The 17,897-nt window shown below is 38.4% G+C and overlaps 1 protein-coding gene across 2 annotated transcripts in view; it reads left to right on the forward strand.

The window, feature by feature from the left end:
* Positions 1-17,897, forward strand: part of LOC145780720 (inter-alpha-trypsin inhibitor heavy chain H3-like) — a 162,032-nt gene that overhangs the window by 24,256 nt on the left and 119,879 nt on the right. The window contains exon 7 of one of the 2 annotated variants that reach the window (XM_082592341.1): positions 14,063-14,181. In XM_082592341.1, coding sequence (XP_082448467.1) covers positions 14,063-14,181 — 119 coding nt within the window. The remainder of the gene's footprint in view (positions 1-14,062; positions 14,182-17,897) is intronic. The other variant, XM_082592342.1, reaches the window with a different exon arrangement.

Below are 17,897 nucleotides of genomic sequence, written 5' to 3' on the forward strand. Positions count from 1 at the left end.
AATCAATTGGCTACAAATCCAGAACAAGTACTATCTTTATCTTGTAACTTAAACTTCACCAACTTGTACCAATTCTCAGCAATTTAATTTTTACAATAAAATCATTAATCTTATGCAAATGGAAATAGTATGTCTTGCTTTATGCACCTGAAAAGTTTCAGATTGATATCTCATCTACCAAACGAGCAATCGTCGTTCAAACTTAACCGCCCAGCGAAGCTTTTTTCCAATGCATTGTAAAGGCGATCACATTCTGAGACTTCACCAGGACTCACCTCCCCAGAAAGCCCTTGAATTTGCAATAATTGGCAGCAAAAAGTACCAAGGCCGAACCGGACGTCACCGTACCAATTTATTACAACTGCTGAGATATGACATCAGAAAAGCTGGCCTGGGATCCCTGCTCAGCTCACCACATCTCCATCGATTGCAAAACATCGCAATGAACAAAACAGAATGGAGATCCTATCAACCTTGTTGAAAGACTGATCGAAGCCAGCGGATGCCAAACGATTTGGCTACACTGGCGGCGGAGACAGTTACAATAATAATAATAATAATTGTAAAGGCGAATCGATCCTTATTCAGTATACGCCACCCCTTGTTTACAGTGATCGGTAAATAGTCCTTCCACTGAAAGTGCTGTAGTTTTCTCATTTTTGCTTGGATTTCAACAATTTGCCATCGTTGGAAAGTACAATTATATATCTAGCCGAATCTATTAAACACAAGCACAAAGTAAGCACTAACTTTATCTTGTGATAACTTAAACTTCACCAACTTGTACCAATTCTCAGCAATTTAATTTTTACAATAAAATCATTAATATTTTGCAAATTGAAAGGGTATGTCTTGCTTTATGCACCTAGAAAGTTTCAAGTTTATATCTTATCTACAAAACTGGCAATCGTCGTTCAAACGTAGCCGCTCGGCGACACTTTTTTCCAATGCATTGTAAAGGCGAATCGATCCTTATTCAGTATACGCCACCCCCTGTTTGCTGTGATCGGTAAATAGTGCTTCTACTAAACTTGCTGTAGTTTTCTCGTTTCTGCTCGGATTTTAACAATTTTGCCATCGTTGGAAAGTAAAATTATATATATACCCGAATCAATTAAATGCAATCACAAATTAAGTACCAAATTAATCTTGTGATAACTTAAACCTCACCAACTTGTAACGATTCTCAGCAATTTAATTTTCACAAGAAAATCATTAATCCTTTACAAATTGAAAGAGCATGTCTTGCTTTATGCACCTGAAAAGTTTCAGGTTTATATCTCATCTACCAAACGGGCAATCGTTGTTCAAACTTAACCGCCCAGCGAAGCTTTTTTCAATGCATTGTAAAGGCGAATCGATCCTTATTCAGTATACGCCACCCCCTGTTTGCAGTGATCGGTAAATAGTGCTTCAACTAAACTTGCTGTAGTTTTCTTGTTTCTGCTCGGATTAGAACAATTTTGCCATCGTTGGAAAGCACAATCATACATCTACCCGAATCAATTGGCTACAAATCCAAAACAAGTACTATCTTTATCTTGTAGTAACTTAAACTTCACCAACTTGTACCGATTTTCAGCAGTTTAATTTTTGCAATAAAATCATTAATCTTTTCCAAATTAAAAGAGTATGTCTTGCTTTATGCACCTGAAAAGTTTCAGATTTATATCTTATCTACCAAACGAGCAATCGTTGTTCAAACTTAACCGCCCAGCGAAGCTTTTTTTCAATGCATTGTACTGTAAAGTCGAATCAATCCTTATTCAGTATACGCCACCCCCTGTTTGCTGTGATCGGTGAATAGTGCTTCCACTAAACTTGCTGTAGTTTTCTCGTTTCTCCTCGGATTTTAACAATTTGCCATCGTTGGAAAGGAAGATCATACATCTAAACGAATCAATTGGCTACGAATCCAGAAAAAGTACTAACTTTATCTTGTAATAACTTAAACTTCACCAACTTGTAACGATTCTCAGCAATTTAATTTTTACAATAAAATCATTAAACCTTAGCAAATTGAAAGGGTATGTCTTGCTTCATGCAACTGAAAAGTTCAGGTTTATGTCTTATCTATAAAGCGAGCAATCGTCCTTCGTATTTGGACAACACTGATACATCTCACATCTAGGAAAAGAGCAAGATGCTAGCCGTTTTTGTCATTTGTCCAGTTCAAAGAACACGCAACACAATTTAAACCCTTTGAATGGGGATTGTTTGGAGGGTAGCTCATAGCCTTCCTACCAGTTCTGTAGCCAAGGGGGGGGTGGGGGGGGTTGGGGGTTACAACCCCCCATTAGCACGCGTGTGACGTTACGATATTGAAAATGATGCTTTCAGTCTTTACGTCTCTAAAACAAAGTTTGCCTAATTTTAAACGAAACTGCATTAAAAGATCGAGTTTTGCCAATACCAAACATTCAAATATCTCAACCAGGAATACGCAACAAGAAAACATAGCGACTTAGCTCTATTACCAAAACATGTTACGTTTGAACGACGATTGCCAGTTTTGTAGATAAGATATAAACTTGAAACTTTTCATGTGAATAAAGTAAGACATACTCTTTCAATTTGCAAAAGTTTAATAATTTTATTGTATAAAGTAAATTGCTGAGAATCGGTACAAGTTGGTGAAGTTTAAGTTATCACAAGAAAAAGATGGTTCTTGTTTTGGATTTGTAGCCAATTGATTCGTGTAGATGTATGATCGTGCTTTCCAACGATGGCAAAATTGTTAAAATCCGAACAGAAACGAGAAAACTACAGCAAGTTTAGTGGAAGCACTATTTACCGATCACAGCAAACAGGGGGTGGCGTATACCGAATAAGGCTCGATTCGCCTTTACAATGCATTGAAAAAAAGCTTCGCTGGGCGGTTAAGTTTGGACGACGATTGCTCGTTTGGTAGATAAGATATAAATCTGAAACTTTTCAGGTACATAAAGCAAGACATACTCTTTCCATTTGCAAAAGATTAATGATTTTATTGTAAAAATTAAACTGCTGAAAATTGGTACAAGTTGGTGAAGTTTAAGTTATCACAAGATAAAATTAGTACGTACTGTACTTTGTGCTTGTGTTTAATTGATTCAAGTAGATATATAATTGTACTTTCCAACGATGGCAAAATTGCAAAATTGTACTTTCCAACGATAACAATTTTGCCATCGTTGGAAAGCACGATCATACATCTACACGAATCACTTACACAGTAGCACAAACTAAGTATTAGCTTCATCTTGTGATAACTTAAACTTCACCAAATTGTACCGATTCTCAGTAATTTACTTTATTCAATAAAATCATTAAACTTTAGCATATTGAAAGGATATGTCTTGCTTTATGCACCTAGAAAGTTTCAAGTTTATATCTTATCTACTCTCATTTCTGCTCGGATTTTAACAATTTTGCCATCGTTGGAAAGTACAATTATATATCTACTTGAATCAATTAAACACAAGCACAAAGTACGTACTAATTTTATCTTGTGATAACTTAAACTTCACCAACTTTTACCGATTCTCAGCAGTTTAATTTTTACAATAAAATCATTAATATTTTTGCAAATGGAAAGAGTATGTCTTGCTTTATTCACATGAAAAGTTTCAGGTTTATATCTCATCTACCAAACGAGCAATCGTCGTTCAAACTTAATCGCCCAGCGAAGCTTTTTTTCAATGCATTGTAAAGGCGAATCGATCCTTATTCACTATACGCCACCCCCTGTTTGCTGTGATCGGTAAATAGTGCTTCAACTAAACTTGCGGTAGTTTTCTCATTTCTGCTCGGATTTTAACAATTTTGCGATTGTTGGAAAGCAAGATCATACATCTACACGAATCAATTGGCTACAAATCCAAAACAAGTAGGGAAGAGTGCCCAACAGTGCCCCGGGTGCCTACAGTGCCCCTCCCATCGTTTTTCACAATCCGTGACAAATTATTCACTCAACCGTACATTACCATGGTCACGTGGTCCGTAGAAGCTGCTGAAACTAAGTTAGGCAGAAACAAGTCATTGCTTGTTGTTGGCAGAAATGAAAGTTTGTTTTAGGGGGTAAAAAGTAAATTTTCAGAACTTTATAACTTTTTTTGTTGCAGTTTTTACGGTGGCTTCAGGGATGCTTCACAAGTTTTTCATGCTTTGTCAGCCACTAGACTAGGTTTCAGTAATAACGTTTCAGATCGTAGGCCTCGGTAAAAAAAACTGACGCCATTTTATCTTGTAGGCCCGTGGTTCCAACAGTGCCCCACCCTGAGGTCTCCTACAGTGCCCCGGTGGAGCACTGTTGGAAGCCATGAGATTTTATTAATCAATATGCAGTGCCAAAATGATTATCAACATTTTATGTTATATCAACAATATTATAGGTGTTGGGGAGTTTTTGGTAGCCTAAGTTTCGGCTGTGGAAGAAGCTTCATGCCTGAACTATATGTGGGCCTATGGTTTAGTAATTTTGTCTGTCAAATTTGGTTATTTTGCTCCATAAACCAAGCGATTTCTTGTGAACCACATGTCATTATAGGCCTACTAAAGTGTGTTGTGTCTGTATCTTGTGTTAATCATACCTTCCATGTGGCCGAATCAATGATGTCTTTAATATCCTGCATTGCATGTTCTTTCACTGATTGACTGTTGAATAAACACCTTCCTTGTCATTGCAATTGGTAGTTATGTCATAACACCAAAGCTTTTAAAAAGGTAATTACAGCTCTAATTAAATCAACTTGGGCTGTTCGATAAACTACAGCTCAGTGTGTTCGCATGGTTCCTTGGAACCTATTCGCATTCTTTCGTTCAAGCGCAGTCACCACGACGGGCAGATAGCGTGTCCTACATGTTATGATAATTGTTGCTGTTATATTTTGTGTCTGTGATAATTGTGAAGCATATGTAGGCTACCACTTTTAAAAGGTTTTGTCTTGACCTGACCAGCTCAGTGACATCCATCATGTAAAACAATACCGGTACTAACACAAGTTTCATATCTAGGGTAATCATTGCAAAAAGAGTGGCTCAACATTGCAACTAAAGACACCAATTACTTTGATAGGGGCAATGTTGGATCCCACCCGGGGCACTGTTGGATACCATATCCAACAGTGCCCCACTTTGACAGGTGATTTTTAATGCCTGATTATGAAGTTTGTGTAAAACTTTTAAACTTTTTTTTATGTGGAAATACTAAAGAAAAGGAGGAATTTTCATAATAGGAAAAAAAAATTTGAAAAAAATTTTTGTTTTGATGTCTAAACCTCAATTTTCCAAAAAGCGGGGCACTGTTGGACACTCTCCCCTACCATCTTTTTCTTGTAATAACTTAAACTTCACCAAATTGTACCGATTCTCAGCAATTTACTTTATTCAATAAAATCAATAATCTTTTGTAAATGAAAGGGTATGTCTTGCTTTATTCACCTGAAAAGTTTCAGATTTATATCTTATCTACCAAACGAGCAATCGTCGTTCAAACTTAACCGCCCAGCGAAGCTTTTTTTCAATGCATTGTAAAGGCGAATCGATCCTTATTCAGTATACGCCACTCCCTGTTTGCAGTGATCGATAAATAGTGCTTCCACTAAACTTGCTGTAGTTTTTTTGTTTCTGCTCGGATTTTAACAATTTTGCCATCGTTGGAAAGCACGATCATACATCTACACGAATCACTTAAACAGTAGCACAAACTAAGTATTAGCTTCATCTTGTGATAACTTAAACTTCACCAAATTGTACCGAATCTCAGTAATTTACTTAAGATAAAGTTAGTACTTACTTTGTGCTTGTGTTTAATTGATTCGGGTAGATATGTAATTGTACTTTCCAACGGTGGTAAAATTGTTAAAATCCGAGCAGAAACGAGAAAACTACAGCAAGTTTAGTGGAAGCACTATTTACCGATCACTGCAAACAGGGGGTGGCGTATACTGAATAAGGATCGATTCGCCTTTACAATGCAATGCATTGAAAAAAAGCTTTGCTGGGCGGTTAAGTTTGAACGACGATTGCTCGTTTGGTAGATGAGATATGAACCTGAAACTTTTTAGGTGCATAAAGCAAGACATACTCTTTCAATTTGTAAAACATTAATGATTTTATTGTAAAAATTAAATTGCTGAGAATCGGTACAAGTTGGTGAAGTTTAAGTTATTACAAGATAAAGATAGTACTTGTTTTGGATTTGTAGCCAATTAATTCGTGTAGATGTATGATCGTGCTTTCCAACGATGGAAAAATTGTTCAAATCCGAGCAGAAACAAGAAAACTACAGCAAGTTTAGTGGAAGCACTATTTACCGATCACTGCAAACAGGGGGTGGCGTATACTGAATAAGGATCGATTTGCCTTTACAATGCATTGGAAAAAAGTGTCGCCGAGCGGCTACGTTTGAACGACGATTGCCAGTTTTGTGGATAAGATATAAACTTGAAAGTTTTCATGTGCATAAAGCAAGACATATTCTTTTAGTTTGCAAAAATTTAATGATTTTATTGCAAAAATTAAATTGCTGAGAATCGTTACAAGTTGGTGAAGTTTAAGTTATCACAAGATAAAGCTAGTACCTATTTTGTGCTACTGTTTAATTGATTCGTGTAGATGTATGATTGTGCTTTCCAACGATGGCAAAGTTGTTAAAATCCGAGCAGAAACGAGAAAACTACAGCAAGTTTAGTGGAAGCACTATTTACCGATCACTGCAAACAGGGGGTGGCGTTAGGGTGGCTCTTAAAATTGAGTTTTTGAATTTTGCTTGGGACACCCTTTCAAGTGGTGAGGTTGTCAGAAAAAATAACTCTTGCAAATTTTTTTTAAATTTGAAGTTGATTTAGAGGTGGCCCTCCCCCCCTAAAGTTCTGTGCCCTCCCTCAAAATACCAAATCTGCATATCTCGAAAACCACTTCAGCTAGAGATACAGTTTTTGTGTTAAAAGATGCAGAAAACATGGTTTTCTATCTGCTTTCTGAACATTGAATGCATCTACCTTGAGTAGAAAAGCAGTTATTTAGAAAAAACGCATTTGACCAAATCTTGATTTTACAACCTTTTTTGTGACCACGAAACCGTCTACAAAATTTCGTTTTTTTGTCTTAATTTTTGCACCTTAGAGGGAACACTGGTAACGATATTCATTTCAAAATGTAATTCTGGTCAGTACTGGAAGAAGCGATATTATCGACAATATTTTACATATTGCCTTGCGTATCGTGACAGGATGTCTGCGACCTACACCATCGGACAATTTCCCTGTCCTTGCAGGCAACCAACCAACTGAGTTTCGTCGCGAAGAAGCCATCCTGTCTCTTTCTCGCCGCACTACGAACCCCAACCACTTGCTCCACTCAAGTCTCTATGAGTCTATGAGCGAGCAATCGAGCATCCTCGGCAACTGAAATCGAGACAACCATTTGTATGTGACGCACAACTCCTGATGAAAACCGCTGAAGACCAATCCATCAGCGCGACTACCTGGGAGGACAACAAATGGAGCTCAGAGTGGAAGAAGAACTCCTCAAGACTCTAAAGTTGTATCTCCGACACCAGCCCCCATCCAACCGGAATGCATAATTTGCCAAGGAAGGCCTGGGTGCGGCTCAACCGCCTGCGTACTGGGCTAGCCTACAGGAGTCAGACTATTCCGCTCCAACATGCACAAATGGGGGATGGCTCCATCCGCAATCTGTGAGTGTGGCAAAGAGGAACAAACCACAGACCACACCATCTGTAACTGCGCCAAATGGGGTGCGTGGTCTGCTTGAACTGGATGACGAATCAATGGATAAATGGACGAATCAAAGGATTGCTGCTCGACACTTGCTCAAGCATCTAAACCGCATCGCCACTGCCCAAGAGTGGTAAAAGACAGAGCCCTTGACCCCTGGAGTAACAAAGAAGGTTTAAACGAAGAAGAATCGACAATATTGTTCTTGTTGGAATTTGGAAACAGTTTCCTGTGTTCAGTAACAACTTGCAAAAGAAACTGAAGTTGTGGCTCATCTTCAGTTAAGATTTTGTTAAAATCCTGGATTAGACTTAGAGCAACTCCTCTCTCTGCTCTGTCATTCACTACTGAAAGTCCCTTCGCCATGTGTAAAGCTTGAATAAATGCACCATCTTCAGTCCAATGAGCAAGATCCTTTGAAAGTATAATTATTGCTTCATCTTCACCCAACAGCTGAAGAAGCCATTTTGAATTAGAGGTGTAATACTGTTCTAGACCCTTATTGCTAAGAAACGCATCTACTTTGATGCTTGGTGGACGTTCTCCTGTTTCATCTAACATGGTTGCCACCATTAGCTTTTTACTTTCCACAGACAATCAAGAGTCAAACAAGGCTAGTCCAACCATTTCTTCGGACAGATACCATGAATGCAAATCAAGCTTTTTGCATAAATCGCCTTCGCCATCCAACAAGTGCGATGCATAGCACCTGAAGCTGGAAAGCGGATTCCACGCTCAGGAGTTTCTCCAAGGAATATGATAAAAAACGGTTATTTTAGCTATGCATGAATGCATAAAAGTTAAAGAATACTTATTTCGTTTATTGCTTTACCAGTTTTACAGGTTAGTTTATGAACTTTGTTAATTGAATAGGTTGGGCCACAATACTTGTTTAGCACTGTTTTGTGCTAGAATACCGAAAACAGGTTTTTTCTAAATAACTGCTTTTCTACTCAAGATAGACGCAATCACTGTTCAGAAAGCAGATAGGAAATCATGCTTTCTGCATCTTTTGACACAAAAACCGTATCTCTAGCTCAAGCAGTTTTTGAGATATGCAGGTTTTGTATTTTGGAGGAGGGCGCAAAACTTTAGGGGGGGAGGGCCACCTCTAAATCAATTTGAAATTCAAAAATTTTTTACAGGTGTTATTTTTTCTTACAACCTCACCTTTTAAAAGGGTGTCCCACACAAAATTCAATTTTTTTTCATTTTTTGCCAAATAAGAGCCACCCTAGGGTGGCGTATACTGAATAAGGATCGATTCGCCTTTACAATGCAATGCATTGAAAAAAAGCTTTGCTGGGCGGTTAAGTTTGAACGACGATTGCTCGTTTGGTAGATGAGATATGAACCTGAAACTTTTTAGGTGCATAAAGCAAGACATACTCTTTCAATTTGTAAAACATTAATGATTTTATTGTAAAAATTAAATTGCTGAGAATCGGTACAAGTTGGTGAAGTTTAAGTTATTACAAGATAAAGATAGTACTTGTTTTGGATTTGTAGCCAATTAATTCGTGTAGATGTATGATCGTGCTTTCCAACGATGGAAAAATTGTTCAAATCCGAGCAGAAACAAGAAAACTACAGCAAGTTTAGTGGAAGCACTATTTACCGATCACTGCAAACAGGGGGTGGCGTATACTGAATAAGGATCGATTTGCCTTTACAATGCATTGGAAAAAAGTGTCGCCGAGCGGCTACGTTTGAACGACGATTGCCAGTTTTGTGGATAAGATATAAACCTGAAAGTTTTCATGTGCATAAAGCAAGACATATTCTTTTAGTTTGCAAAAATTTAATGATTTTATTGCAAAAATTAAATTGCTGAGAATCGTTACAAGTTGGTGAAGTTTAAGTTATCACAAGATAAAGCTAGTACCTATTTTGTGCTACTGTTTAATTGATTCGTGTAGATGTATGATCGTGCTTTCCAACGATGGCAAAGTTGTTAAAATCCGAGCAGAAACGAGAAAACTACAGCAAGTTTAGTGGAAGCACTATTTACCGATCACAGCAAACAAGGGGTGGCTTATACTGAATAAGGATCGGGCTAAGTTTGAACGACGATTGCCAGTTTTGTAGATAAGATATAAACCTGAAACTTTTCAGGTGCATAAAGCAAGACATACTCTTTGCATTTGCGTTAGATTGGTGCTTTTATTGTAAAAATTAAAATGCGAGCTGAAATTAGATAGCTACAACACATTTAGTTGCAAACGTTTCATATTTTTATTTTTAAAGTTTAATTGGGTAAATTTTTAGCTGAATTGATGCAATTTGGTAAATTTTATGTCATTCTAGGTAGTTATATTCAACACTCGACGTTGGTTTAATGTTTTTATTGTAAAAACACAGTAAAATTATCAAAAAATCCATATCCATTCCGCTTTATCACCTTCATTCCGCCGCTTTTCAGCATCCTTTTTTTCACCTCTTATGTAGTAGTTGCGTCCGTTTTGTGACGTCATGTTGACCAGGGTGGCGGATTCTATACTTGCACCCACTTTTGTTGGGTAGTGAAACTTGCATACCCTGCCATCACCTTTTATATAGGCTACCAAGTACTTATAGGCTACTTGCATACCATGCCTTAACCATTTATATAGGCTACCAAGTAGCCTACTTGCATGTTTAACTGTATGATGATTGATGAATCAACCATGTTTGATGGGTGTGCGGAGCACACACTCTGCACATACGCCACTGCAATAGCCAGGGTTGCCATCGACATGGACCCCAAAATTAGGACAACAGAAAAATTAAATTTTCATACAAAATAAAACAAACGTTTTTGAACAAATCTCAGCATTTATACGAGCCATTATATATCACATGCCATATTGTTTGCCAGAAACTATCTGTTCCAGCAACTCATTGTTCGTAAAAAAATACTTTGTGCATCTCACGACAACTCAGGTCTAGGTTTACTTTTACTGTAGTAGGGATTTGGCTGTCATTCTACTAAGTTTATTCACTAATTGTTGAAAATAAGACAAAACAAGGACTCAAATCAAAAAGAAGGACATTTCCTAGCAATAAGGACAGTAATATTTTCTAAGATAGAGTTCTTCAAAATAAAGACAAATCTTAGAAATAAGGACGGTATGGCAACCCTGGCAATATCCCTGGAATGGGGTGATTTACCGATTAGGTCCGTGTTGTGCACCGTCTTCCTGGCGTTCAATTAAAAAATGGTTTTCGATTTCGCCATTTACTCGACAAACCTCCTAAGAAACTCGAGTTGCTAAGCGATCTGTTTCCGACGGCCCTCCCTACTGTACACTTAATTAATTACAAGCACTTTTGCAACTTTATGAGAATTCTGTAACTTTATGAGATGTTTTTCTTATTTTTGTATCACTCTGCATTCCAACCTTCTAAAAACAAACATGTTTTGATAACTACAATGCATATCCGAATCATATTTTAAGTTATTCTTTCGCCCATGCATAACCAAGCGCTGTGCAACGCATCGTCTATATGCTGCAGTGTTTCCACTTCTGACAATTGATAAATCCTCTTCAATTTCCTTTTTTGTCCTGAAAAATCCCTTTTTTCTCTGTCGGAAATCCTTCAAAATTTCCTTGATAGGCGATGCTATTTTTGACGTTATTTAAGTTAAAAAAGGTGCCAATAATACAACTTTAAAGTTTTTAATCTCACCTAAGTTACGTTTTAACCTGAAAGAACAGAAAATCAGTGAATTGAAGAAGTGGTACGGTAGGCTATTCAAATTGCTACAAAAAAACAACACCTTGTAGGCAGTAGCATGGCTGATTTAGTTGACAAACCCAATCTAATACCATAAATTTGACATATTAATGTCTAGTGGCATTATGGCAGGAAATATAAATAATACACCACACAAGAAGTATCTCAACACATTCACACCTGCTGTAGTATAAACACCACATGATTACATCATAGGAGCACAGTAACACTCATTTAATACTCTTAACACTCAGACTCAGTTATTAAAAACATTAGCCTACTAATTGTGAACAGTGAACACTGGCACTGCATATGTAGCCTAAGTGGTGAAAAGAAAAAGGCAAAATGAACCAAATTACACTCATTCAGGCTACAGAGGAACAATAGTCATTGGAACAGACTGAATAGGTGATAATCTTGATACAAAATTAAATTTCTAAGACTGACTCTGCATCAGCGTTGCCCTTGCTGTTCATGAAATTTATTACCGACTGGTACTTCAAAAGTATGACCTGAATAAAGGTTGTCATTTTAGTTATTACAAGAAATTACACATATTTCATAACTTTATGAATCAGAACATACTGTTGAGTAGGCCTGCTATAGGATGGAATCTGAGCATCATTTTATTTTAATGTCATTAGATTTAGTGTCATTATTTCTTTCGAACATTGCCGAGACCCCTACAGTGTTTCTTGCCGAATTAAAGTTAACTTGATGCTTTTCTGTAGCAGCGTACCGAATTAACCCTGTTTTGGTACAGTACACAAAAGTGCCACATACTTTGCAATATGGTTTGCTGTCTTTATTCAATATCCAGCCTGAAAACCGCTTGTCAGTTTGCCATCCTTTAACAAATTTATTTTTGTATGCAGTTTTGGTTTTATTTGATGCACTAACTTTATCAACTCTACATCTGTTTTCTCTGTCTTCATCAGTAACATATTCACAATCATCTGAAGCTGATGAAAATTCAGGCCTAGGCCTATTCATGCCTATTGTTTATAGCTCAATATGTCGAAGCAACGTTGTTTTACTAGAATAGTAGGCTACACATATTTTACAATAACATGGTTTACTTCCTTTGTTCACTGTCCAGCCAAAAAACTGCTTGTCAGTTAGTCGGTTCTGGGACATTTACCACCTGGAGTCCTGGACATCATTTACCAATTACGGTGCCGGTACCACTCTAATCTTTCCCACCCAGACTCCTAACTTCTCCCTAACACTGAAAATGTACAGGTGGTAAATGTCCAGTAACGAATTATCGTATCCAATATCCATCCATTAATAAATTTATTTTTTGTGTCTAGTTTGGTTTTCCTTGATGTGCCAACTTGTTCAACTCTATAGGCTAGGCTATCTCTTTTTTCTCCTTGTCAGTAACATCTTCACAATCATCTGAGACTGATGAAAAACTTTAAGATACTAGGCCTATTCATGATACTGACTCAGTCTGACTGTGTACACTATACATATCCTACACACAGTCTAGCTAGCTCTAGTATTATCACGCCATAATAGATTAGCATAGGCTATAACTAACTTTTCTAAACCGGAAGGATACCACTAGCCTAAGCTTATCATGCCACTGTACGTCGAAGCTCACTAAACTTTGTCATTGCTATTCAAATTCAACCGTAAATCAACGGACTACCAAATTTTAACTAAAAGAATTAAAACTAACTCACTCACTGAACTTACGTCTAAACTCCAATTCCCAAAATGCCAAGAATAGAAATCAACCAAGCGAGAAGCGACGGAAAGGCGAGAATGGGTGAAAGAAGAGAGAATGAGAGGGTTTCCGGATGGCGAGTGGCGACGGAAACCAGCTGATCATCGTTATTCCAGTCGTTTTTAGAACTTTTGAAAGGGAATATGAATAAAATTTTCTTTAAAATTGCTAAAAAGAACAAATCCCTTTTTAAGACAAAATTTCCTTGTAAAATTGTTAAAAATCCCTAAAAAATCCTTCTTTTCTTCAAATCCCTTTTTTATCCTTTGAAGCGTTGAAAAATCCCGATTTCGGGATAAAATCCTTCAAAGTGGAAGCACTGATATGCTGCGCAAGGCTAGTTCTCGTCTAGAAGGACCCAGTTGTACCGCCGCTAGTGGTTTCATGGTATCCTGTCGCACAACCCCATTGAAGCTACAAAAATGGCCGACTGGTTTGCAGTACTCAGGAGCTACAATAATAAGAACCATCCTATCACATTCAACAGCGTTCGGTTTGCTCATCCTTGCTGGTTATTCACATTCTTATTGCTTTCCACCGACTGATTGCTGTCGATATAGCAAACATTCTGCGATGCTTGTGGGAGACAAATCCGCTCATTAGAAAGTGAACATTATGACCTTGTCCAAAATCAAACGTTGTTGAATAATTATAATTGCAAGATGGTGTCAAATAAACATCGCTTAAAATAAAACTATGTGGCTTTGCACTCCACGTCTGAGGTAACCATGGAATAGATAACAATTTGTCATAATAACAGACAGCGAGAGCTAACATTCAGTAGCCTACAATGACTTTCCTGAAAAAATGTGAGAATAGTGCGCAATAAAACAGAACTCTTAATCAATGCAACATATTGGGAAAATATTTTCATCGGCATTCTTTACAGAAGGAGAGGCCAGCTTTCCTGTGCAAGTAGACAAGTCGATCACAGAACTCTTCTTACAGCTGACTGGGGACTGCGAAAATCCCGTAGTGACCTTCAAAAACACTCAACTCACCATAACAGTAAGTCGCTTACAATTCTAAGCAGTATATTTGTTGTTGGTAAGTATAATTAGTCGGCTGCATATGCTAGCCTATTTCACCTCATACTTTTAATTGCAGACAGTGGCGCACTGTTTTGGGCTTTTGGCCTCGTCAGTGGAGTGGGTATGGCCACAATAGCATATAGCCTACCTCCGTGTGGCAATTTTTCATTTGTGGCATGTAAAGAACCACAAAATGGTACTTTCGCCAACCTTGTCACAGTGCTCAAACTGCAAGCTGTGAGCTTGCGGTTTGGGCCCATAAGCTTCAATAAGCTTCAATAAGCTTCCATAAGCTTCAATGGGCCCATAAGCTTCAATCCTCGGCAGCTCTCACAATGTTTTGTGTTGCCTTTGTTTTTGTGGATTGCACTAAGCCACTGTCTAACCACACATCCGCGATCTTCTCTCCTGCTTATGATGCCGCTGAACTAGTTTTGAACAGCTTACAGTAGTTTTACGGACAATCGTTCCCCAAATCAAACGTCACATAAAACCATTAAGGTATAATTAACCTGGCGTCTTACGTCATGGAATATTGCTAAAAAAATGAGCAGAGATTGCATCATCTCTTCGTAACACCTATAAAACATTGCACAATCCTTTTGAACACCTGTGAAATTGCATAACAATGCATATGGACTATTACGTCACAGAAGCTGGTTACGTGCATTTGAAATATCGCAATCAATTCTCCCATTTTAGAAGTATTTTTGAAAAGGTTGGTCGAATATTAAAACTGTTTTGCTTGTGCTTACCAACTAGACGAAATTTCCGTCTTTTATCCTCAGTAATCTGTATTGTGGTGACAAGTTTTAATGCGTAGGCTACGTGTTGCGCTCCCTTTTCGACAGTCTGTGGCTATTTTTTCTTGAAATACAATTCGTGAAAAGACGTTTTCAGAAGAGTATTTTTTCGGTGTCATTGCTTACAGACGAAAAGATTCGGGAATTTTATGTTACAACTTTCCCACGAAGATATTATGGTTTTCCGCTGTGACCATAAAAAAATATAAGACGTGTTCTTGTCAGCTGGGACAGAAGCACATCAAGAAAAAAAATAAAAGACGTGTTCTTGTCAGTTGGGACCGAAGAACTTCAAGCTAAAAATAAAAGACGTTTCTTTGTTGGTTCTTAAGCAAGAAAAAGAAAAAAAAATCTGAAGAACTTTATCATTTCATCTGGAAGCAGCAAAACTTTCATTGTCAAGAAAGAAAATTAAAGACTATCGATCTGTGCTTGAAGATTCAACTGGACGAATCCAAGCAAGTTGTGTGGAACTTTCAATAGCCGAGATTGGAAGACTCCAGAAGGGGTTGGACTTGATATACACCTACAACTACGGTACTGTGCATTTAAAGTCTTTTTTCTTTTTTTACGGTCATTGCAGTTAAGTTTTTATAACTACTGTAATTGTTTGTGTGTGTGTAACTTAATTTTTATTTGTTAAGCCCAATATTTAATATGTCTACACTCGGTGTCGACATGGACTCGACCGCCGTCGACTCGATTGGGTTTTAACCTGATGATGTTCTTTGTGGTCGGGCAGGCCATTCTAAGGAGGGACCCAATAATGATGAGGCTAAGTTAGTCAGGGAGGTCCTGTATCTTAGAAGGGATATTTTAATTCGAATTTGGGAATTTTCTCTAGCCCTAGGTTCTTTGGGTGATAAGCTGGAATTGATAATTTTTAGATCTAACTTATCTACTTTGGAAGAGGATTTACGGCATTTCCATGCACTTTTGAGTACAACTTTTTGAAAATTTGGCAGAACTTCGTGATAGGGTAAATCCCGAATTTAACTCGTTAAAAAATAACTTCAAACAAAAAGAATGTGAGTACTCCGATATGTTGGATGCTGACATACATCCTGAGGATAGCGCCTCAAATGTAAGCACTAGGCTGTCTAGGAACTCGTCACGGATAGTTGCACAAATTAACCTGCAGCTAAGACGAGAGGAGCTCCAGCTACAAGCTGAGGCCGAAGCAAGAGCTGCTGAGGCCACCGCTAGAGCTGAAGCAAGAGCTGCTGAGTTTGCACTCAAACACACCCAGTTGAGGGCTGAACAACGTAAGGAAGTAGCTTTAGCTGAATATCGATCAGAGGTGGGCTCCCGGCGTAGCTCTAAGAAGAGCTCTTTTAGGTATTCCAGAAGTGAACATCAATCGCGGTTAAATTTACACAACCTTTTCCAGACGCCTGTTCAATCTGTAAGTGGACCAGTAGTCTACAATCCACATGTTTTCAAGCTGTTTCAGGAGGTCTCGGGGCCGCGGCTAAGGGTCTTCGGAAGGCTCTACAGCCAAGGCCTGCGAATTATAACCGAACTCTTCCCCCAGAGCGTACAGGTCACGGGGCCGCCATTAGAAGTAATGTTTTGCCCTCTTCACAGTTTTCTGCGCCGCTAGTTTTTGATCGCCCAGCTACACGTAATTTGGGTGGTTGTGAGAGGCGTGTCGCGTCTACTGATTTTAACGTGTGTGAAGATCGTGATCGTGCTGTGCACGTGACTGAGCCCCATCAGCCCCTTAAGGGATATAGCTTGTCTTATCCCGCTAAATCGAGTTCTCAACAGCAGGATTGCTTTTTTGAATACCAAAATAGTAGGACGTTTTTTGATGAGGCGGCCTTGATTGGTTACGATAGTAATAATATGCCATTTATCTTCTTTAAAAATCGTATTACGGCCTTGATGCCAGCTTCTCTCTTTAAAGGGACTTGTTTGACTTTGTTACAAGCAGCTTGTGTTAGAACAGCTGCTCAAACGATTGCTAATTTGGTTTCTGACACTCCTGGCTTGTCAGAGGAAGACAGGATAGAAATGTGGTTAGATCGCTTGTCCCAACGTTTTGGAGTTCGTGGAGGTCTTTTTGCCGAACCAGAAATTAGGAAGTACCGCTATGGTAGCAAATTAACTTCGATCTCTTCCAGTGATTTGAAAGAGTTTAAAGATGAAGTGTCGCAGTGTTTGCTTTACGCACAAGCTTACGATCAGCGCGATAAATTGGAAGGACGTTTTGTTTTGGATTTGGCTAAGCGACTTCCGTTTGATGCTAAACAACGCTATCTTGACTTTTTAGGTGATCAGTATGGTAGCACTAATGACTAATGAGCCTACTTTTCAGAGCTTGTGCGATTTTGTAGTACGGAGGAAACGCGCAAGTCGACTGATTTTAGCATTAAGCTAATGGGCGATTCTGGTGAGTCGCAGCATTTTAAAAAGTTTGGCAAAGGAAAATTGCTTTCATGTCCGGTTAGGCAGACGTCCGTAAAACCCCATGATAATGTGATGTCAGGGAGTTCGCAGTACTCGACTGCTGTTGGCGCACCGCGTGGTGGTAAGGCCAGACGTAGAGACCTACTGGTATGTATTAACTGTTCGTCACGGGGTAAAGTAGAATATCATTTTTGTCCAATTGCAAAGAATTTTTGCGCTGGACTCCTAAAGATCGGAGAGATGTTATTGTGAAAGCTGGCAAATGCCTAAATTGTTTGCGCCAGCATATGGTTAGGGACTGTGATCATGCGAACAACTGTCGTAAGTGTGGGCCTAACAACGATAGGAAACACTTTTTTCTTCTGCATGATTTTTATGTGACGTCACATGATTCTCTGGATTCGGTCGGCAAAGATGATGCTTGTGCCAGAGTTCATGTGCATAATGTTAAAATTGGAAATGTTAAAGCAGACTTTAA

Source organism: Aplidium turbinatum, chromosome 12 (genome assembly GCF_918807975.1).
Source record: "Aplidium turbinatum chromosome 12, kaAplTurb1.1, whole genome shotgun sequence".
NCBI classification, from domain to species: domain Eukaryota; kingdom Metazoa; phylum Chordata; class Ascidiacea; order Aplousobranchia; family Polyclinidae; genus Aplidium; species Aplidium turbinatum.